The following is a 24,197-nucleotide window of genomic DNA, read 5'->3' on the forward strand; positions in this document are numbered from 1 at the left end:
ATAATATAGAAATAGCGTGAATGGCTGATCGATGGTTGGTGGTGAATCTGTGGGCCAAAAGCCTGTTTCCATGCTGTGCCTTTAAACATATCAAAATCACAGTTAACTGTAAAAGACGAGGGATAGTCATTCAGCACAGAAACGTGCCCCTCAACAATATGGAACATTTTGCAAATGCCATTTATTCACACTGGGAGAATATCCTTCTATACTTTGCCTTTTCAAATGCTTTTCTCATTGCATCTTAAATGATATGATGCATCTGCCTCCACCACCTCTTCCGGTGGCAAATTTGCCCTCTGATCCCCTTTAAACATCCTCTCACTCATCTTAAACCCATTCTCTCTTGCTTTTGATATCCCTATCAGAGGAATAGGCTTGTGACTAACTACCCTACTTATGCTCACCATAATTGTATATACCCATCAGGTCATTTCCTCATGTAATAAAAAAGGAACTGCAGATGCTGGTTCCAAAGAAGGACACAAAATGCTGGAGTAACTCTGCAGGTCAGGCAGCATCTCTGGAGAAAAAGACATTTCGGGTCACGACCCTTCTTTGGATGGATGACTGAGAGAAAAAAAACCAAGAAAAATCGGGGCCAGCAACTGATGACCCAAGGCAAGGAGGTTCTCTGATAGGCCGTTTGTTGGCTTGAGATGGTTAAGCCCAAGAGGGGTACATTATTGCGACCCGTGGCATTGGTTAGTGGTTAGCAACCAAGATATCCATAGGCCTTGGCGACCAATCACAATTGTTCAGCAAAACAGTCGGCGAGTCTACGTTTTGTAGGTTAATTGGCTTCTGTAAATTGCCACTAGTGTGTAGGATCCAAAACTAGAATAACATAGAACTTGTGTAGGGGTGACCGATGGTTGGTGTGGATTCAGTAGGCCAAAGGGCCCGTTTCCATGCTGCATCTCTAAACTAAAATTACCTGTGGAGAAAATATCCCTCTAGTCAGTCTGATATAGAATCCTAAAAATCTACTGCATCGAACCAGTCCCTTTTGTTGCACCCTCATTTACACTGACTGTGATGCCTACATATGCTAATCCCATTTGCCCCATTAGGCCAGAATCTCTCTGCTCCTTTCCTATCCAAGTACCTGTGCAATTGTCTTTTAAACATTGTAACAGCATTTACTTCCATGACCTGATCTGGCATCTCATTCCAAACATTCACCACCCTCTGCATGGAAATAACTTGCATCTCAGATTTCCTTTGAATTTCTCCCTTTGCACTTTAAATCTGCATCCTTTAATTTTAGACCGCCCCATCTTAGGAAAAGATTCTGATTATCTATCTTATCTATGCCTCTCATAATTCTGTAAACTTTTAAAAGTCACTCCTCAGTCTCCTATGTTGAAGTGAGAATAGATCCAACCTCTCCAATCTCTCCTTTTCACCTGCATTCCCGGCAACATCCTGGTGATTCTCTTCCATGGTCTCGCCTTTGCTACCATGAGCTTCCTGTAGTATGGCAACCAGAACTATACACAATACCTTAAGTGCATGGGCTTTATCTTGCATTAAATGTTATTCATGGTATTCCCTTTATCATGCATCTATACACTGGGAATGGCTAGATTGTAATCATCATTTGTCTTTCCGTTGACTGGTTAGCACGCAACAAAAGCTTTTCACTGTACCTCGGTTCACATGACAATAAACTAAACTGCAACGCATCTCATCATTTACACTCAATTCCCTCCATCTATAAAGGCAGGCGTATCTATTTCCTTTTTCACTATCCTAGTCACCTGTGTCATCACTTTCAGGGAGCTATTGACTTGTACCCAAAGATCTCGCTGAACATCAATGCTCTCATGGTCCCAGCCATTTATTCTCCAAGTACATCACATAGAAACATAGAAAATAGGTGCAGGAGTAGGCCATTCGGCCCTTCGAGCATGCACCGCCATTCAATATGATCATGGCTGATCATCCAACTCAGTATCCTGTACCTGCCTTCTCTCCATACCCCCTGATCCCTTTAGCCACAAGGGCCACATCTAACTCCCTCTTAAATATAGCCAATGAACTGGCCTCAACTACCTTCTGCGGCAGAGAATTCCAGAGATTCACCACTCTCTGTGTGAAAAAAGTTTTCCTCATCTCGGTCCTAAAAGATTTCCCCCTTATCCTTAAACTGTGACCCCTTGTTCTGGACTTCCCCAACATCGGGAACAATCTTCCTGCATCTAGCCTGTCCAACCCCTTAAGAATTTTGTAAGTTTCTATAAGATCCTGGATAGACTCGGTTTGTACTCGCTAGAGTTTAGAAGATCTTCTAAACTCTAGCGAGTACAAACCGAGTCTATCCAGTCTTTCTTCATATAAAAGTCCTGACATCCCAGGAATCAGTCTGGTGAACCTTCTCTGTACTCCCTCTATGGCAAGAATGTCTTTCCTCAGATTAGGAGACCAAAACTGTACGCAATACTCCAGGTGTGGTCTCACCAAGACCCTGTACAACTGCAGTAGAACCTCCCTGCTCCTATACTCAAATCCTTTTGCTATGAATGCTAACATACCATTCGCCTTCTTCACTGCCTGCTGCACCTGCATGCCTACTTTTAATGACTGGTGTACCATGACACCCAGGTCTCGTTGCATCTCCCCCTTTCCAAATCGGCCACCATTCAGATAATAATCTACTTTCCTGTTTTTGCCACCAAAGTGGATAACCTCACATTTATCCACATTATACTGCATCTGCCATGCATTTGCCCACTCACCCAGCCTATCCAAGTCACCTTGCAGCCTCCTGGCATCCTCCTCACAGCTAACACTGCCCCCTAGCTTCGTGTCATCCGCAAACTTGGAGATGTTGCATTCAATTCCCTCATCCAAATCATTAATATATATCGTAAATAACTGGGGTCCCCGAACTGAGCCTTGCGGTACCCCACTAGTCACTGCCTGCCATTGTGAAAAAGACCTGTTTACTCCTACTCTTTGCTTCCTGTCTGCCAGCCAGTTCTCTATCCACATCAATACTGAACCCCCAATACTGTGTGCTTTAAGTTTGTATACTAATCTCTTATGTGGGACCTTGTCGAAAGCCTTCTGAAAGTCCAGATATAACACATCCACTGGTTCTCCCTTATCCACTCTACTAGTTACATCCTAGAAAAATTCTATAAGATTCGTCAGACATGATTTACCCTTCATAAATCCATGCTGACTTTGTCCAATGATTTCACCACTTTCCAAATGTGCTGCTATCCCATCTTTAATAACTGATTCTAGCAGTTTCCCCACTACCGACGTTAGACTAACTGGTCTGTAATTCCCCGTTTTCTCTCTCCCTCCCTTTTTAAAAAGTGGTGTTACATTAGCTACCCTCCAATCCTCAGGAACTACTCCAGAATCTAAAGAGTTTTGAAAAATTATCACTAATGCATCCACTATTTCTGGGGCTACTTCCTTAAGTACTCTGGGATGCAGCCTATCTGGCCCTGGGGATTTATCGGCCTTTAATCCATTCAATTTACCTAACATCACTTCCCGGCTAACCTGGATTTCACTCAGTTCCTCCATCTCATTTGACCCCCGGTCCCCTGCTATTTCTGGCAGATTTTTAATGTCTTCCTTAGTGAAGACAGAACCAAAGTAGTTATTCAATTGGTCTGCCATGTCTAAAATTTATCACGTCAGCCCAGCTATATTCGCTTGCAAATCATTTATATAAATGACAAACAACGAAGGTACCAGCAGCACAACACTTGTTATAGATTTCCCGTCAGAAAATCTGTTGATCTTCTCACTGCTTTGAACATGTAATCACACAAATGCATATATTATTAAAGGAAGCAGTAATTAAATATCATATTATGGAAGCCTTGAGCGGTTTCTGATTTTATAACATGTTTTTCTTTCCTCACTTCCTAGACTTTCTGGTCTTCTTTTACCTAACCTTTCCTCCTCCCCACATATGCCACCTTCTTTATTTTCCTGCCCCTCAATTTACCAGTTACCACTCTCCCCTGACTCCACAGCTCACATTACCTTTTCTCCTCTTCCAGGGTGTTTAGCAGTTCGTGCTTTTGTTTTTCAGTGTTGGTCAGCATGGTTCGTACAACCTGAAGATTCCCCTCAGTCTCTGTCACAAACTGCAAGGAGAAAAATAAAACCAAGTCACTTCTCCACTGTATAGCGTGCACATTTTGGGTCTGGCATGGAAATGGAAGTGACCATTATGCCGAAGTGGTTCCATTGAAATGGACACTAGATCTTGCTACAAAACACACTGGGCATTACCAGAGATGTTTAGAAATGCATCTTGTCCCTTGTGCTATGCCACTGGCAACACGTTTCCTGCACGCCACTCCACTGAAGTCACTGGGACTAAATAATCAAGTCAAGAGTGCTTAATTGTCATATGTACCAACAATTGAACAATAACATTTTTGTTGTTGCAACTTTCAGGCCTGTGCATGTAGTACCTCACAAATAATATTTTAAATACAATAAATTTTGAAATTGGGATACAAAAGGTGGGCCTACTTACTGCATAGCATACCTAGCAAACATTAGAAGATGAATTTGGGCCCTTGGAGTCGACTTTTAGAAACATAGAAAATAGGTGCAGGAGTAGGCCATTCGGCCCTTCGAGCCTGCACCGCCATTCAATATGATCATGGCTGATCATCCAACTCAGTATCCCGTACCTGCCTTCTCTCCATACCCCCTGATCCCTTTAGCCACAAGGGACACATCTAACTCCCTCTTAAATATAGCCAATGAACTGGCCTCAACTACCTTCTGTGGCAGAGAATTCCAGAGATTCACCACTCTCTGTGTGAAAAATGTTTTTCTCATCTCGGTCCTAAAGGATTTCCCCTCTATCCTTAAGCTGTGACCCCTTGTCCTGGACTTCCCCAACATCGGGAACAATCTTCCTGCATCTAGCCTGTCCAACCCCTTAAGAATTTTGTACGTTTCTATAAGATCCCCCCTCAATCTCCTAAATTCTAGCGAGTACAAGCCGAGTCTATCCAGTCTTTCTTCATATGAAAGTCCTGACATCCCAGGAATCAGTCTGGTGAACCTTCTCTGCACTCCCTCTATGGCAATAATGTCCTTCCTCAGATTTGGAGACCAAAACTGTACGCAATACTCCAGGTGTGGTCTCACCAAGACCCTGTACAACTGCAGTAGAACCTCCCTGCTCCTATACTCAAATCCTTTTGCTATGAATGCTAACATACCATTCGCTTTCTTCACTGCCTGCTGTACCTGCATGCCTACTTTCAATGACTGGTGTACCATGACACCCAGGTCTCGTTGCATCTCCCCTTTTCTTAATCGGCCACCATTTAGATAACAGTCTACTTTCCTGTTTTTGCCACCAAAGTGGATAACCTCACATTTATCCACATTATACTGCAGCTGCCATGCATTTGCCCACTCACCCAGCCTATCCAAGTCACCTTGCAGCCTCCTATCATCCTCCTCACAGCTAACACTGCCCCCCAGCTTAGTGTCATCCGCAAACTTGGAGATGTTGCATTCAATTCCCTCGTCCAAATCATTAATATATATTGTAAATAGCTGGGGTACCTTGTGGTACCTCACTAGTCACTGCCTGCCATTCTGAAAAGGACCCGTTTACTCCTACTCTTTGCTTCCTGTTTGCCAGCCAGTTCTCTATCCACATCAATACTGAACCCCCAATACCGTGTGCTTTAAGTTTGTATACTAATCTCTTATGTGGGACCTTGTCGAAAGCCTTCTGAAAGTCCAGATATAACACATCCACTGGTTCTCCCATATCCACGCTACTAGTTACATCCTCGAAAAATTCTATAAGATTCGTCAGACATGATTTACCTTTCGTATATCCATGCTGACTTTGTCCAATGATTTCACCACTTTCCAAATGTGCTGCGATCCCATCTTTAATAACTGACTAGCAGTTTCCCCACTACCGATGTTAGACTAACTGGTGATACACTAAATGGGAGCGGTCTCCGACTGTATTTTAAGTTGTCACTCTTTGTGAGAGGCAAGGTTCAGGGGACGTGATCCAAGGTGTGGGACAATAGGAAGATGATGATGATAGGGATTTTGGGACATGGCAAGACTAGCATTCAGAAGGATGAGTGCCTGGATTTAGTGATCAGATTATGTAGCTGGTGGGGATTGAAGGGGGAAGTGGAGACTCAAACCTACATCGGAGTGCTTTTGGAACAGTGAGTCAGGAGATGGGAAGGATATGTGTTGAGGGAAGCTTTTTGCTGGGCAGTCAAGGGATCGGAGATTTGAGGGAACAGTCACCCGGACTGTTAAGACAGATGAGGGCTGCAATAAAACTGGAGCAGCAGCTTTGTGGTGGGGGCCGAGTGCCCAAAGAATTAAGGACTTAATCGAGATGAGTTCAGGGAGCATCCATCAATTGTCTAAGTTCCCCCCACAATGCCCTAAAAGGCATAAGTGGGCAATAAGAACATCTTGTGCATGACTGAAATTGGAAAAATGTTTGCCAACCATACAAGATCAACTCATGTCCCCAGTTTTAATCTGAAGGACCCAGAAATGGGCACCATTGTGTTTCATTCTAGAGAGAAAAAGACCAGCTTTCAATTGCACACTGCTTTAAAAATGAGCATTTTGCAATTGGATTTCAAAGAGTATACTTTAAACAGTCACAAAGGCATGTAAAAAAGAGTCCATCTTCATTCAGGTCTGAAGTGACTGATCTGTGAACAGTTACCTTGAATGAGATGAGAAGTTAATAAGGAGTTGCAAATACCATGCCCACTACATCTGCAAAGACAAGACTGCAGTGATGTCATTATAATGTAGATTGTGAGGTTGTTACCCCAGACTACTCATGAGCTATTTCACAGGAGATCCATGTTGCATAAATAAATGCAAGTAAAAGTCAAAGCATCTATAGACAGCTGGTACATTCAGTTTAAGAAAACCCAAATCAATCCAATCTTCAAAATAAAAATGAACTTCTGGACAGAACTTCAAGGAACTTATATTTTCAGTGCCAGGATAGGATTGTTCCCGAAATAGACGTTATTTAGCTAAACTGTTGAAATTAATTGCATTGTTGAGAAGCAATTCACAATAAAATGGATGCCACTAAAATACCAGGGAATGTGTTTTGAATAAATCAGAATCAGAAGGTCAGGTCCAGAGTCTTTCATTTCAAGACTTAATTTCATCAAAACAGTACATTTTATTTTATTTGAAAGATATAATTGCTAAGCAATAATATATTAATTGAAACTTCTTGCAACCAGTGGCAGACTGGCCAGGGTGTCAGCTTACCCGATGGCAAGTGGGCCCCTGATGAAGTGATAGCAAGTGATTGCAAGTGGGCCCCTGTTAAATGATAGCATTGTAGTTGTGGGTAGGCCCCCTTTGTCTCTTGGCAACCAATATTTTTTGACCCAGTCCACCACTGCTTGCAACACATTGGTTGTGTGATGATTCCTCCTTTTTCTGCTGCCTCTTTGATAGCTCTTTAATCAACACATCCACACCATTTGCTATCTGACAGTTCAGAAACCAGCGGTGGAGAGCAGTGTTAGGCGTTGTACCTGTGCATGAGTAGCCTTCAGGATTGCCAGCTCCTTTTCCACTTCACAGATGTGGCTGGTTGCCTTGGCAACCTCACCTCGCTCCAGGTCTCGTTCTGCCAGCAGCTGCTCGATGTGCTGCTGTTTCTCCTTGAGAGCTTCCTGCAAGGCCGTCGTGCCAGAGATCTTCCTGGCGTAGCGAGAGGACGTCTCGGTCAGCTGAGGGAAAGAAAGGCAGATGATGAGAGGCAGTGGAAGTGAGGATATATCACAGTTGCTGGTGCAAATCCCAGGCCTGGCAATTTCTTGATTAGTACAGGCGTCAGGGGTTATGGGGAGAAGGCAGGAGAATGGGGTTGAGAGGGAAAGATAGATCAGCCATGATTGAATGGCGGAGTAGAACGGCCTAATTCTGCTCCTATGACTTATGAATAATGTCTATAACTGGCCTTGTATTATGGCTCAGCACTGATTCAGAGTTGATTCATGATGCCAAGCGGCAACAACTTCACAATCTTTACCACAACCAACTTCGGGCCAAAGAACAAAAAAAAATCAAGTTGGGTCAGTTGACAGTGTTGTCACAAAGTCAAAGGACAGCGAGCTTACATTTTCCTCTCAAACGTACAACCTGCATATCTTTAGGACGTGGGAGGAATCTTGCACTGTCAGAGGGAGAACAAGCAAACTCCACACAGACAGCATCGGAGGTCAGGGTTGAACCCGTGCCCCTGGTACAGCGGGGCAACTGCTGTACTAGCTGCATCACTGCCACGTGCGAATGCAGGAAAAAAACACAATAAACCCATTCCACAAATATTTTTTGGGTTCTTTCCCACTGATGCAATGAGAGGGCAGTATGATAGTGAACCGCTTATGGATCCATCCAAGATGGTCTTGAGCAAGTGATAACAATAAACCAGTCAGGCTGTGATACAAGATGGAAAAAGGCAAAGACCTACATTGAAAGGCTGCTGGAATTAAAAAAAAAAAAAAGAAAAAGCACACTTTAGAGCTTCAATATCATCAATAAGTCATTGGCAGTTGCATCAAGGACCTTATGCGGCAAAAAGCAGACCAGTAGCTCTGGGTCTGGAGATGGTTGATGTATGCAGATCCTTACCAGTCCCGTCCTGCTAGGTCTGCCTCCAACTGAAGATGCCACAGAGCTGACGGAACTTATAGAGGAGCTGCTCGGGCTCTGCGTCAAAGCCGACACTCCCATGGTCATCCTCTTACTCTTTTTGCTCTTGGCCGGAGTGGTGGAGGGGAAGCCAATCCGCATGACCTTGTGAATGGGAGCAAAGAGACCGAACTTGGGTGGGCATTGGAAGTACCTGCGAGGCACAGAGGGAAAGCATCAGATCCTGCTGCTAAACACAAGAAGCGGGCAGAATTATCTGCACCCAAATTACAAATATCCTTCATGACAGACATCCAACTGCATGGACAGTGGATGCAGTTCATGAGGTTTCTCATTGGGATATTTATGCTAACACGAGAGAGCAAATGGCGTCAATGATGGGGCGACTTTCATAATTCAACGCAGATTACACAGGCAAGGGTACTTTGGGAGAACACCATTTCTCTCTTTTGCTTGGAGAAAATCAATCCGTCACTCTCAGTAGGTGTTTAAGAAGGAACTGCAGATGCTGGAAAATCGAAGGTACACAAAAATGCTGGAGAAACTCAGCGGGTGCAGCAGCATCTATGGAACGAAGGAAATAGGCAACGTTTCGGGCCGAAACGTTGCCTATTTCCTTCGCTCCATAGATGCCGCTGCACCCGCTTAGTTTCTCCAGCATTTTTGTGTACCTTCTCAGTAGAAGTAATGGTTTTGCTTCCAGACAAATAGAACAATTCGTTCTTTTTTCCCCCCCACAAAAGCTAACCCACAGTTAAACCAATTTAATAGTGGGGACAAGGTAAATGCAGTGGGACGTTCTCGATGCATTGATTTACAATATTGCAGAACAAAGTACCGAAGCAGGCACGTTCCTTCCCTCTTATCCCAGATCAGATAGCTTCAAATTCATGCCGACACACTTCCGTGGTTCTGAAATAACAAGTCAATTTCTTGGAACAAAGTCTAAGGATTTCCGTCCATGGAAAAAGGGTACTGGATAACTCAAGTACCCTCATATTATGGTGTATGACAGGGCAGGCCTTGTTAAAGACAGTCCAATGGTCAGTTCCCATGCACTCATCATCTTGTATATATTTCTACAAAACCTTTGTGCATGTCAGATGGGGTGGTGGGAAAACCGACTCAACGTGGAGAGGTTAGCAAGATGGTCCTTTACCTTGTGCCAGCAACAGCTCCGTCATTTTTACCCAGGGGCTCGTCCAGCTCAACTCCACACCATTCACCTTTGGCGAAATCCGTCTCCCCCACGTACTTCACCACTCCAGTCTTCGTGCCGCCCACCTACAAAGATGATAATAAGAATTAACCTAAAAGTTTCATCGCCACGTCATTATTTCCAAAGTGCCACTCACCAAAAAGAAGGTAGACCAAAATGCTGGAGAAACTCAACCGTTGAAGGGTTTCGACCCGAAACGTTGCCTATTTCCTTCGCTCCATAGATGCTGCCTCACCCACCGAGTTTCTCCAGCATCTTTGTCTACCATCGATTTTCCAGCATCTGCAGTTCCTTCTTAAAACACTTACCAAAAAGACCTGTGTGATCCCCGAATCTAACACCATCGAGTGGTGTTTAGGAAGGAACTTCTGTTTAAACTGAAGATAGACACAAAAAGCAGGAGTAACTCAGCTGGTCAGACAGCATCTCTGGTGAAAAGGAATCGGTGACATTTTGCATCGAAATGTCACCTATTCACTTTCTCCAGAGATGCTGTCTGACCTGCTAAGATACTCCAGCTTTTTGTGCCCATCTTATGGTGCCGTCACTTTCCAATCAAAAGTTTCCTTTAACTTGCGGCTCTGATTTGATGACAGCAAGCCTGCATTGCTGCAGTGGTTTTACAAGTCTAGAGTTGGGACCTAGAGCCCTGCGGTGAGCTTATGAACACCATAGCCTCATGGCAGCTCTGCTTGGGTTTAATGCATCATTTAAAACAGTTTATGAACTCCTTGGAGAAGGAGGGGTGGTGGACAAAGGAGAAAATGGAGGGAGGGGAAAAGGGTTCACAAGACCATTCTGAGAATGCAACTCTAGATTACAAAGTGTTTGTGTTGCAAGATCAAATTGGTCATTCTCATTTCAGGCCTCCATCCCAAAACCATTTCTAATGTAAAAGTTAGAAATGATCTCAGCGAACACTGCTGTTTCTTGGGAGTCTGTCCAGGCCATTTGCCAGTTTGTCCTTTTTGTCATAAAGTCCACTTCATTAACACTGCACACCTAGACCTTTAGCATTAAACTAGCACTTCCGCAGATGCTCATTGGGGATTACTCCCAACTAACTAAACAAGAGGGCAAATAAGTCTGAAGAAGGGTCTCGACCCGAAACGTCACCTATTCCTTCGTTCCATAGATGCTGCCTCACCTGCTGAGTTTCTCCAGCATTTTTATCTACCTTCGATTTTTCCAGCATCTGCAGTTCCTTCTTAAACAAGAGGGCAAGATCATTAGTAGATTCTGGGTCTCAGGTCAACGGAGGGGATCATGACAGAAGCTTCCTCGTGGCGATCCCCGGAAACGACGACACAATGCACTCTGTGACTCATCGAGGTGACCAATTCTGTCAACATATAGGATAGTATTCGGCTGAAGGCAAGGGCATATAAGGTAGCCAGAGATAGTGGGAGGGTAGAGGATTGGGAAGCATTTAAAGGTCAGCAAAAAATAACTAAGAGATTAATTAAGACGGGGAAAATAGACTATGAAAGGAATTTAGCGAACAACATAAAAACTAATAGTAAGAGTTTTTATAGCTATATAAAAAGAAAAAGGGTGGCTAAGGTGAACGTTGGTCCATTGGAGGGTGAGACTGGAGAGTTGTTGGTGGGGAACATGGAAATGGCAAAGGCATTAAACGAGTATTTTGTATCAGTCTTCACCATAGAAGACACAAAAAATATTCCAACGCTGGATAAACAGGGGGCGGTAGGAATGGAGGAGCTAAATACTATTAAGATCACCAAGGAGGTGGTATTAGGGAAATTAATGAGACTGAAGGAGGATAAATCCCCTGGGCCTGATGGATTACATCCAAGGGTCTTGAGGGAGATAGCGGTGGGGATTGTGGATGCATTGGTGATAATTTTCCAAAACTCCCTGGAGGCAGGAACGGTCCCAGTGGATTGGAAAATGGCCAATGTAACACCTATATTTAAAAAAGGAAGTAAACAGAAGGCGGGTAACTATAGACCGGTTAGTCTAACATCGGTGGTGGGTAAAATGTTAGAGACAATTATTAAAGAAACACTAACGGGGCACTTGGATAAACATGACTTCATCGGACAGAACCAGCATGGTTTTGTGAAGGGGAAGTCCTGTTTAACGAATCTGCTCGAATTCTTTGAGGAAGTAACAACCCGGGTGGATAAAGGGGAACCGGTGGATGTGGTATACTTGGACTTCCAAAAGGCTTTTGACAAGGTGCCACATAAGAGACTATTGCTAAAAATAAAAAATTATGGGATTGGGGGTAATATATTAGCATGGGTAGAGGATTGGCTAACAAATAGGAAGCAGAGAGTGGGGATAAATGGTTCATACTCGGGATGGCAACCGGTAACTAGCGGGGTTCCGCAAGGGTCGGTGCTGGGACCCCAGTTGTTCACAATTTATATAAATGATTTGGAGGAGGGAACCAAGTGTAATATATCAAAATTTGCGGACGATACAAAAATGGGAGGAAAAGTAGGGGATGAGGAGGATAGGAAGAGTCTGCAAAAGGATATAGATAAGCTAGGTGAGTGGGCAACAACTTGGCAGATGAAATTTAATACTAATAAATGTGAAGTCATTCACTTTGGGAAAAAAAATGATAGGGCAAGTTATTTTCTAAATGAGGAGGAGCTGCGTTGTAATGCAACGCAAAGGGATCTAGGGGTATTAGTACATGAATCACTAAAAGTTAGTATGCAGGTGCAGCAAGCAATCAGGAAGGCCAATGGAGTTTTGGCCTTTATTGCTAGGGGGATTGAGTATAAAAACCACGGAGGTCTTGCTGCAGCTGTACACAGTATTAGTGAGACCACATTTGGAATACTGTGTACAGTTCTGGGGTCCATACTTAAGAAAGGATGTACTAGCCCTGGAGGCAGTGCAGCGAAGGTTTACAAGATTAATTCCTGCAATGAGGGGATTGACATATGAGGAAAGGTTAAGTAGGCTGGAACTCTACTCTTTGGAGTTTAGAAGAATGAGAGGCGATCTCATTGAAACATATAAGATCGTGAGGGGCCTTGATCGGGTGGATGCACCGAGGATGTTCCCAATGATCGGGGAAACTAGAACTAGGGGACATAGTTGCAGAATAAGGGGGGGCTCTTTTAAAACTGAGATGAGGAAGAACTTCTTCACCCAGAGGGTGGTTAATTTATGGAATTCACTGCCCCAGGGAGCAGTGGAAGCAGAAACTTTAAATATATTTAAGACTAAAATAGATGGTTTTTTAGCTGCCAAGGGGATAAGGGGCTACGGGGAGAGGGCAGGGATATGGACCTAGGTATGGTTAGTATAGTAAGACCTGAGTGATCTCCTGGACAAGTGTCGATCGCCTGGATTGGGGTCGGAGAGGAATTTCCCGGATTTTTTTCCCGAATTGGACCTGGGTTTTTATCCGGTTTTTTGCCTCCCCCAGGAGATCGCGAGGTTCTTGGGGTGGAGAGGGGTGATAGCGGTATAAAGGGGAGGGTAGTGTCTTGTGTTCTGTGTCTTGTGTCTACTGTTTGTGGGTAAGTGTGTCTGTTTAGTGTTCAGCCATGAGCGAATGGCGGTGCGGGCTCGACGGACCTGGTGGTCTACTCTCGCACCTACTTTCTATGTTTCTAACATGTTGGACGATGGCAGAAGCCAACACCAAGTTATATGTCGTCTGACACATGACCGAGCAAAGGTCAACAGACAGTGATCTGTTATCAAACTCCATCTTTCATAAAAACGTGTCCGCTTTGAAACAAAGAAGACATCTACATCACTATGGTGGCCAATGGTAGGATCCCCACTAACAAGATTAAGTCCAATTCTCAGTCGCCATTGTCTTTTGTACTTGGCTTCCATCAATGGCTGAGAATTGGTAAAATGCACAGAGAGCACATTGTATAAATTAATCTCCCAAATGGTCAGTCAGAGAATTTGCAGCGCTTTACAGAACCTTGTCACATAAATCACTCTGGCTCCCAAAAGGGGGGTGGGGGAAAGCAGCAGCCATCTAAAAATTACTTATCGTGAATTCCAGGAAAGCATGCATGAAAATAAATGCTTTAGCACCATTGTGAGCCTTATTAATCTTACAAAAGGCATGTTCGTGCAAATCTGAATTTGAGTTCTCTGCAGTGTAGGCTCAATTGCAGTGCTAATGGAGATAGATGAGCATTGATTTTCTGATCTCGCATTACGCCACATCACAGCCGCAGCTGGATTGAGAAAGATGGTGCGTGCATCTGTGCTGCTGCTGACCTTCACTAGGAGGAACGTCAGAACTAGCACCAACCATTTGGGAAGAAAATGGATCCCACCAAATCCACATGATTTACCAAGAACCAAAACAATTGCCATAGAGGGAGTGCAGAGAAGGTTCGCCAGACTGATTCCTGGGATGTCAGGACTTTCTTATGAAGAAAGACTGGATAGACTCGGATTGTACTCGCTAGAATTTAGGAGATTGAGGGGGGATCTTATAGAAACTTACAAAGTTCTTAAGGGGTTGGACAGGCTAGATGCAGGAAGATTATTCCTGATGTTGGGGAAGTCCAGAACTAGGGGTCACAGTTTAAGGATAAGAGGGAAGTCTTTTAGGACCGAGATGAGAAAATCATTTTTTACACAGAGTGGTGAATTATCTGCCACAGAAGGTAGTTGAGGCCAGTTCATTGGCTATATTTATTCATTTATGGCCCTGGCCCTTCTTAGTACAGGTGTCAGGGGTTATGGGTAGAAGGCAGGAGAATGGGGTTAAGAGAGAGAGAGATAGGCAAGCTAAGATTGAATGACGAATAGATTTGATGGGCCGAATGGCCCAATTCTGCTGCTATAACTTATGACGAGTAACAGGGAACCTGTAAGGTCAAATCACACATATGCAAATGGCAAAAATTACTTTAATAAATCTAGAGTGACTGCAATGATTGCTGTGTAAACCCAACATGGTTCACATCTATTTCAAGGATACCGACCTAGCCTGGTTTAAGTGTGACCTCAGTATTGCACTATGTGGCAAGGTTTCTTGCAGCAAGGGACTCATCAAGTTTCCCTTTTATTTCTAGTTTCTACGACACACTTCGGGTTCAACACTTTTCTCATGAAAAGACACAGAGTGCTGGAGTAACTCTGCGGGTCAGGAAGCATCTCTGGAGAACATTGGGTAATTTGGGTCGGGACCCTTCTTCAGACTGCTTGTGGCCAGAGGATTACAATGTTGAAAGAGTGTGTTTGTGTGGCCAGTGTCCTCAACCATTGAGTTCCAAGGAGTACAGAATGGAGGAATGTCTTTGAAAATAAGTGGACTGTGAGAATAAATCTAATTTCTCATCCTGTTCAATCTGAAGAGACTGAAATAGTAGATTTTTAAAAATGCAAGCGAAAAATATATATATTTCCTCCTGGAAAGTTTAATATACAAAGCCAACTAGCTTAATTTTGGTGCCAGAAGGTTTGGTTTGTATAATTTCGAAATGTTATTTGCTTGCAGTGACTAAACATAACTTTTTACGTTAAACGGCAATTAATCGGTATATAAAGCAACTTCCCTGAATAAATAGGGTGGTTAAGAGGCAGGATGCATTTCCATTTTTGCAGCAGTCGTTCACCCAAAATTGTTCTCTCGTTTGTGTCATTGACCTTTCATTAGTTTTGATAGCAAATTCTGCTCCGAGGTGACTGACCTCACATGCAAAGGCAATAGGAAAAGGATTGCTATATCCCGGGATAGGACTTCCTTTCAAAGAAAAAGGGTTAGAAATTCATTCAGGAACAAGTTAGAAAGCTGGTTAACCCATCACACAGGACATTTGTCCTCTTCTCCAGGAGCCCAAAGTCCAATTGGAAATTCAACTCTTTCCATATTTTCTTTTGGCAGGAGTTTCTATCTCCATAACACTACCCTCCCCCTCCACCCAGGATAATATTCCCCCAAATTACATCAACATTAGCTGAACAAGCAAAAGTTGTCTGCAGCAAGATATTCATCTCACTGGTCTGAAAACAACAGTTTATATTCACCCACAGAAACACTGATTGTACAAAATCTGGTTTTCCCTGGGATCATTTTTTTAAACCAGATTTGTCATCCTAGCTAGAGATCTGTGACCATTATCTTCACGTGATGTCTGGGTCATGGTCTGGATCACTCCAGGCTGCTACCTGCTGTGATATATTTTGCTGCACACTGCTACGTTAGAGGGCACCCAACCCACACTGAAGGAGACGAGACTTCATTTAATTTTCTTTTGTCTATACGAGCAGGCAGAGTGCTTGTGGGCATTTGCATGTGGCGCTGGCTTCTCCAATGTGCAGGCTTTCATAGACCACTCTTCCTCCCCCCCCACCCCCCAAGATCTCCCTGGCTGGAGTTAATGCTAGAAGTCCAGGATGGGACTAGGGGAATCCAGAACTAGAGGGCATAGGTTTAAGGTGAGAGGAGAAAGATTTAATAGGACCCAGAGGAGCAACTTTTTCCACCAAGGTGGGTACTACATATGGAAAGAGTTACCAAAGGAAGCAGTTACAAAAAGTACAATACCAACATTTTAAAAACATTTGGACAGGTATTGGGATGAGAAAAGTTCAGAGGTACATGGGCCAAGCTTAGATGGGGCATCTTGGTCAGCATGGGCGTTTGGCCGAAGGGCCTGTTAACGTGCTGTATGACTTTATGACACACCCGAGTGTGCAACTGGACAGTCTCTGCAAGCTACTTCACAAGAACGTACCCCCTGTGGACTTTCACCTTGACCAGCATCCATTGAGAACACACTCATAGCCAGATGAGTCCCTTGCATTGCGGTGTATCCCTTTAAGAGCCAGTGTAAAAATCGTGGTTGCGATGTTACAGGGAACACTTTAATAGGGAATGCGAGGAGGAAGCTGACAAAATGCATTGATAACAGTGAAACATGACAACTGCTCTGTGATCCTTACAATTAAGATTTGTTCTTTAAATGATGTTCACAAAAAACAGGATCAGGGTGACCCAATGCATGGTTTTAAATGTTAAATGGTTAAACTGTGCAATGCAATTTCTAAGCCAAAAAGCTGAGTCGTAACACCATCAGCCTTGGAGTTGGCAAAAGGCGAGGCAGATATCTGCGAGTTACAACAAGTAGTTGATTGTAAGGCAGACAATGGCATTTTACGCAAAGCAGTCCCCTCAAAGACTGGAGGGGATAAAACTTTACAGCTGAACCACAACAATCACTCTGTTAAAAGAGCACTTTTCGAAAAAAAATGTTGAGGATAGTTAGGTACAAGTTACATGCATAAACTCAATCGCAGTCACTGTCAAACACCAGCTCTCCAAACTGGATTGAGAGTAGAATGCACCCAGTCTCAGAACTGCAGAACCATAGAAAATATACAATAGCGGGAGACCGTTTGGCCCATTGCCAGTTTAAAAACTATCCCACTAAGCCCAGCTTCCAGCATTAACCCTGTGACCATGCACGTAAAGTACTGTCAAGCACTGTTCAAATGTGATACTTTATTCTTTCACAACCATTTGTAGCAGCAAATGCTGGATGAATCGCTATCTTCACTCTAATCCCGCTAGAGATTATTTTAAATCCTGTCTTTATTACTTAATACAAAGACCCCCCACCCAACTTAATTTTATACACCTCACCTACCCCTCAGCCTTGTTGCAAAGAAAACAACCCAAGATTCCCTCATAGCTACAATGTTCTTTTGACTCTACAGATACAATGCAGAAACAGGCCCTTTGGCCCACTGAGTCCGCGCTGACCAGCGATCAACCCATACCCTAGCACTATCCTATACACCAGGGACAATTTACAAATTTATTTCCCCCAAAGCCAATTAACCTACAAACTTGTACTTCTTCAGAGTGTGGGAGGAAATTGTCGAAAACACAGTCACAGGGAGGGCATGCAAACTCCGTACAGACAACACCTGCAGTCAGGATCGAACCTGTAAGGCAGCAAATCTACCTCTGCTCTGCGCTTTTCTGGAAATGTCTTTGTAAATGTCTTTGCCTCTGCACCCTCACCAGTGCAGACAAATCTTCCCTCTCACATGGTGACCATTGTTGTATGTAATATTCAAGCAGTGGCCTAACTGGTGGGCCCTGTTGATTAGTAAGGGAGTCAAACGTTACAGGGAGAAGGCAGGAGAATGGGGTTTAAGGGGGGAAAAGTGATCAGCCATAATTTGAATGGCGGGGCTGACTCGATGGGCCGAATGGCCTAATTTAGCTCCTATGCCTTAACGTCATATGGTTGTATAAAGCTAGAGAACAACTTAATGTTCTTGCATTCGATGCAAGAACAAGAAAGGCTTCTTGTCTATATTTGTATCCACCTTATTGATTTGTCCTACCATTAATGATTTGTGGATGGACAGTCCAAGGTCCATTGTTCTTCCAAACACTTGATATTCTCCAGTTTATTGTATAGTCCCTTGCCTCAACATTCCACTCACGAGTGGGCTGCCCCTCACCATGGCACTCAGCAGATCCCCTGAAGATATAGATTACAATCTGAAAATCCTGTGTATTACGCAATTTTGGAAAGACTAATGCCTCCCAAAGATTGCAAATTGCAAGGCTAAATTGCCCCACGGAAATACTAATATCAATTATGTGGCTTTTTAATTAGTTAAGCTGCAATCTCGCTTGGGCACTTTGCATGCATGTGCACATTATAGCCTATAATGGAAAGGGAAGCAGTTTGCACTAATAACAGAGCACAGACTACAATGTTAAATGGATGAGACTAGACTAGCAGCCTGGTGATTACAAGTTTGATTGATTGAAAGATCCCTAGTTCTATATTATCCTGCTTTCTCATCCACCCCCTATCACTGGCAGCAACTTACAGGCCAATTAACCAACAAATCCACATGTGGGAGGAAATTGGAGCACCCAGAGAAAACCTGCGCAGTCACAGGGGGAATGTGCAAACCACACATAGATAGCACCCGAGGTCAGGATTGAACCCGGGTCTCTGGCTCTACTAGGTGCACCACTGTGACAACCAAGTTCAAGACTCAAGATGGTAAATTGCATCCGATAAGTGGGTAATTGTATTGTATTGTATTGTATTTTTTTAATGACCACACAGCCAGGCTGGTGGAATTTGTTCTCAGTACAGCTGAGAATAGGATCTCTACCAGTCTAGAGACATTAGTTCTGCTTGGAAGGTGAACTTTGAAGGGCAATTTCAGATCCAAAGCTCATTTTCAGCATTCGGGTGCGTTGTTCTGACTTAGAGTGCTCTGATGGCTGTGGGTTTACCCCTCCCAGGCCTCTGGCTTATGTTCTTAGATATGTCACCAGCTACCACTAAAGCAGGTGTCCTTTCTCACAAGCAGCCAGCAGTCACTATGCTTCAATGCACAGAGCAGGAAGCAATAACTGCCACAGGAGAAGCTAATCAGCTCGTGGGCAATCTCGAAGATCGCAGGTGAATAACATGGTAACTGCATACCAGCTGTGTGTTCACCTGCAGTTAATGATTGCTCCTGAGGGATCTGGAGCAGCCTTGCATTCAGTCAATGACTTGTCCCACCTGCAGTAAACCAGCCGGCGTAACAAACCTGACCAACTGCAGAGTCTGATTGACCTCATCAGTGACAGCGCTGTTGGAACTGGCTGCTCTGGCAGGCAGCGTGTGTACATTGCCAACAACTATTCCAGCTAGTGTCTCCAGCAGAGCTCCAGAGGGATCACAAGGCAACTTCAAGAGTAAAAGTACGTGACCATCAGGCATTGGGAAAGGCGTAACAAAATGTTCCAGCGGGAAGCACGTGTTGCTCCTGTAGGCTGTGGGGCTCTGGCCCAAGATAAAGTGACTCTTAGCCTTGTGGTCAACACCGATGAGCCTCTGTCCACATCGCATGCACCAAGCACTGGCTCCTTCACCTTGCACCGTTCATAGAGCCAAGCAGCACAAAAGCCAGCCCTCTGGCAGTGCTCACCATCAAGTACCCACTTATGCTAATTCCAGTTTATTCTCTAACATCATTTACCCATGCGGCATGAACATTGACGTCTCCAACTTCAAGTAGACATTGCTTTCCATCTCTCTCCATACCCTCCCCCTTCCCAGTTCCCCCACCAGTCTTACTGTCTCAGACTACATTTTATCTCAGTACTGCCCACTCCCCCGACATCAGTCTGAAGAAGGGTCTCCACCCAAAACGTCACCCATTCCTTCTCTCCAGAGATCCTGCCTGTCCCGCGGAGTTACTCCAGCATTTTGTGTCCACCCAGTTTATTCTCTCCTGTCTTTTCTCCTCCAGATCCAGAATCTACCACTCACTTCTCACAAGGGGCAATTTACCTAGCAAGCTACCAAATACCAACCAATGTACCTACCAATTAACCTACCAACCTACACATCGTTGGGGTGTGGGAGGATCAGAATGTAGTCTGAACAGTGGCACAGCCAAGTAGTCACTTCCACACATCTATAATGGCCCTGGTTCACCCCTGACCTCCAGTGCTGTGTGGAGTTTGCCTGTTCTCTCTGCGTTTTACGTTGGGCCCATGACTCCCCAAATCCTTTGTGCATGTGCCTGTCCAAATGCATTGACTACCTCCTCTGGCAGCTCATTCCACCATTCTTCATATGAAACACTTGTCCCTCAGATCCCACTTAAATCTTTCCCCTCTCACCTTAAACATATGGCCTCTAATTTTGGACTCCTCTAAAATGGGGTAAAAGACAGTGACCATCCACATTATTTATGTCCTGAATCGTGGCAGCTAAAGCAACTACCATATTAACTGGCATCAAAGTGCAGTCTGAAGAAGGGTCTCGACCCGAAACGTCATCCATTCCTTCTCTCCAGATGATGACAGTGATGTATTTAGTGGGAATGGGACATTTGAAGGTGCACAAACTGCCTGACTACACAGGGGGGGGGGAATTTGTCAGACTGCATCCAGGCCCTCGAGACCTGGCATTAGTTGTCAGGTTATCTTCTCCCAATACTCCCTCTCAGCCCTACATCACTGGAGGGCTTCCTGAGTCCCTGCAGACGCAAGGCTTCTCACCTCGTTCATCAGGACCTCATTCGTAACCCAAACAAAGCCAAAGCAATTCCTCCAACCACCATCGTTAGCCACATACATAAAACCAAAGTGCAACATCCATGGTTTGGCCCACAGAAACACCAACACCAACTCCTTCACCAACAAACCTCAAAAAGTAACTTCCACACAGTTTCTTAGCATCAACATTCGAATCCCCCTTCATTAGTCAGAGTATTGAGTATAGAAGTTGGGAGGTCATGTTGCAGTTGTACAAGACATTGGTGAGACTGCATTTAGAGTATTGTGTTCAGTTCTGGCACCATGTTATAGGAAAGATAATGTCAAGTTTGAAAGGGCTCAGGGAAGATTTACGAGGATGTTGCCAGCACTGGATGGTCTGAGCTATAGGGAGAGGTTGAGTAGGCTGGGACTATTTCATGGAGCGAAGGAGAAGGAGGAGTGATCTAATAGAGGTGTACAAAATCATGTGAGGAATAAATTGGGTAGATGCACAGAATCGCTTGCCCAGATGGAGGGGAGGGGGGGGAGGGGGGGAGGGGGGGGGGGGGAATCGAGGACCAGAGGACATAGGTTCAAGGTGAAGGGGAAAAGATTTAATAGGAATCCGAGGGATAATTTTTTCCACCCAAATGGTGGTGGGTGCATGAAACAAGCTGCCAGAGGGGGTTGTTGAGGCTGGGACTATCCCAACATTTAACAGTTAGCCAGGTACATGGATAGGACTGGTTTGGATGGATATGGACCAGGCAGGTGGGACTAGGGTAGCTGGGACATGGTGGCCAAGTTGCGCCGAAGGGCCTGTTTCCACATTGTATCACTATGACTCGATGACTCATTAGCAGTGTCAGAAATCCCGAGCTCACGTTTTCCATGAGTTACTCTTGGATGTCAGCTTCAGCTCACGGATGCACTCCCATCAGATCTTGCTCTGGGAACTAGACCAGTTCAAAGCTTTGACAGAGTGGCCTCCCCAAGTAGAGAGCAGTCCCGATCTACCATCTACCTCATTGGAGACCCTCAGACTATCTTTAATCGGACTTTACGTGGCACTAAACGTTATCCCCTTTATCTTGTATCTGGACTCTGTGGACATCTTGGTTGGAATCATGTATGGTCGTTTCGCTGACTGGATAGCATGCAACAAAAAAGCTTTTCACTGCACCTCGGTACAGGTGACAATAGGGTGATTTCACGAAAGGTCACTGGATCATAGATCCTCACCCACATGACCGCAAAATCCAACTGGGGTACAAGCGTCACTTCCGGTACATGTTATTGATGCTGAAAACGTGCACTTTCACACCCGTTAAAAACCGCGAAAGCGGCCCGTTTTTGAGCTGTAAATAACTGTGCCAGTCGGGGTGACCGTGAGGCACAGTTATCTTACTTTACAGTCCAGAAGATAGATAAAAACGAAGGTAAATACAAGAGGGAGCTGAAGGGGCAACAACAGCGGAAGTGGTTAGCGGACATTCGCCGTGGAGATATAAAGATCGAAAATATCGGGAATTATCGCATTTGCTCACTGCATTTCATCAAAAGTAAGGCATTATTGACGTTTTATCTTTATTCATTTGTTATATGAAAAGTTGTAAAACCCCGACTAGTACAGTTATTTACAGCTCAAAAACGGGCCGTTTTCGCGGTTTTTAACGGGTGTGAAAGTGCGCGTTTTCAGCATCAATAACATGTACCGGAAGTGACGCTTGTACCCCAGTTGGATTTTGCGGTCACGTGGGTGAGGATCTATGATCCAATGACCTTTCGTGAAATCACCCTATACTAAACTAAACTCGTCTACGGTCATTATAAAGATAACAGAGTTGACACATAATCTCCACACACTGTTACTGACATCCACAGTGTTTTAGCTTGCATTACATACATCTTGTGCTAGCCTGGGATGAAATGTGCAAGTCACTGGTTTAAAACCAGGTTCCTGCTGACAGGAGAATGTATATGACTGCAGCTTCACACTGGCTGCGAGCTGAAAGTGTGGTAATTAACAGACAACATTAAGTTGATGTGCCACCGCATCAGAAGCAATGGGACCGAGCTACATTGCATTTCAATGGTCGTTCTGTCTAAACCCCCCTCCGTTTTCATTCATGCGTGATTGGGATTCAACCGCCCATCTTTGCATTTGCTCCTTATCTTATACCTTGGTCGCAAAGCTGCAATTGAAAATTAATCATAAAATAGATTGCACCTTACGGCTTGTGTATAGCCTGATAAATAATTTATCCAGCATCACTTCCCAGCATATCATCTGCAATTGTGGTTAATGGAATTGGTCTTCGTGCTGGGAAGGCTGTCAGGCTCAGCTTTTCAGAGGTCAGCGCCCGCAGTAGGAGGGAGGAGAGAAACAGAAACCGATCAGATGTGCAAGGTGGAGGCAGGCGGGGGGGGGGGGGGGGGGGGGGGGGTGAGGTGGCAAGTCAGGGAGAACAAGGAAGGAATTTGAAGAGGACAGCATGTAACACCTGAACCCAAACTCTTTGCACACACGTTCAATGAGATTCAAAGCAGTACAGTGGAATTAGTAATTCCTTTTTTTTTTTTAAACTGCAGGATACACTCCAAAGTTGTCTTTTCCCAGGCCCAAATATTCAACTTTCTCTCAAGTTTCCTCTCTGGGATGAGTTACTGTCACTCCACGCTTCACAGCACTGTCCATTTTACCATCTCATGTCCCAGCACCAGGATTCCCGCAGACCATTATATACACATTGAAAAGGGTTTAAATCCCAATTTGGTAATGTTATGATCTCCATTTACACACCACCGACTACATCACGTCCAGAGGTCTGTATCCAGCTACCACAAGTCCATTTGCAATGGGATAAAATTAATGCTTAAATTGTAGCTTTCTGCTTTTCCCTCCCTTTTCGCACCATACACATTTCACATTGTGAGCAACAAATTGCATATTTATCCCCTGCTGTTCACAATGCCACTGACAGTAGCAATGGAAAGCACAGCATGTTGTCCAACCCTAAATTTATGATGGACCTGCCAGTGGACCTGACTGAGATTAAGAAATACATAAGCAGGTGATAATAGCATTCTCCCAGCCTACATCTGTGCAGCCAAGTCACTGCGCATTGCTCCTTTCATCAGCCCTTGGGCAGTGAAGCTGGTGGGGGGGCGGGTTACGTTATTTAATCCTCACCATTTTCATTCAAGACAGAGCCTCGTTTTACTTTGATTCTCATCTTCGTAGCAAAATGTTGACACAGCTTCTCATCTCCACAGACGCTGCCCGACCTGCTGAAAGTTTCCTTTATTTTC

At 44.3% G+C, this 24,197-nt stretch overlaps 1 protein-coding gene across 3 annotated transcripts in view; it reads right to left on the reverse strand.

Moving 5' to 3' along the window:
• The window catches only part of clip2 (CAP-Gly domain containing linker protein 2), a 98,452-nt gene that overhangs the window by 40,241 nt on the left and 34,014 nt on the right, over window positions 1-24,197 (reverse strand). For all 3 annotated transcript variants that reach the window (XM_033046019.1, XM_033046021.1, XM_033046020.1), the window contains 4 exons: window positions 9,845-9,969; window positions 8,665-8,878; window positions 7,563-7,760; window positions 4,015-4,118 (listed from right to left, as the gene is read on the reverse strand). In XM_033046019.1, the coding sequence (XP_032901910.1) occupies window positions 4,015-4,118; window positions 7,563-7,760; window positions 8,665-8,878; window positions 9,845-9,969 (641 nt within the window). The remainder of the gene's footprint in view (window positions 1-4,014; window positions 4,119-7,562; window positions 7,761-8,664; window positions 8,879-9,844; window positions 9,970-24,197) is intronic.

Source organism: Amblyraja radiata, chromosome 28 (genome assembly GCF_010909765.2).
Source record: "Amblyraja radiata isolate CabotCenter1 chromosome 28, sAmbRad1.1.pri, whole genome shotgun sequence".
NCBI lineage: Eukaryota > Metazoa > Chordata > Chondrichthyes > Rajiformes > Rajidae > Amblyraja > Amblyraja radiata.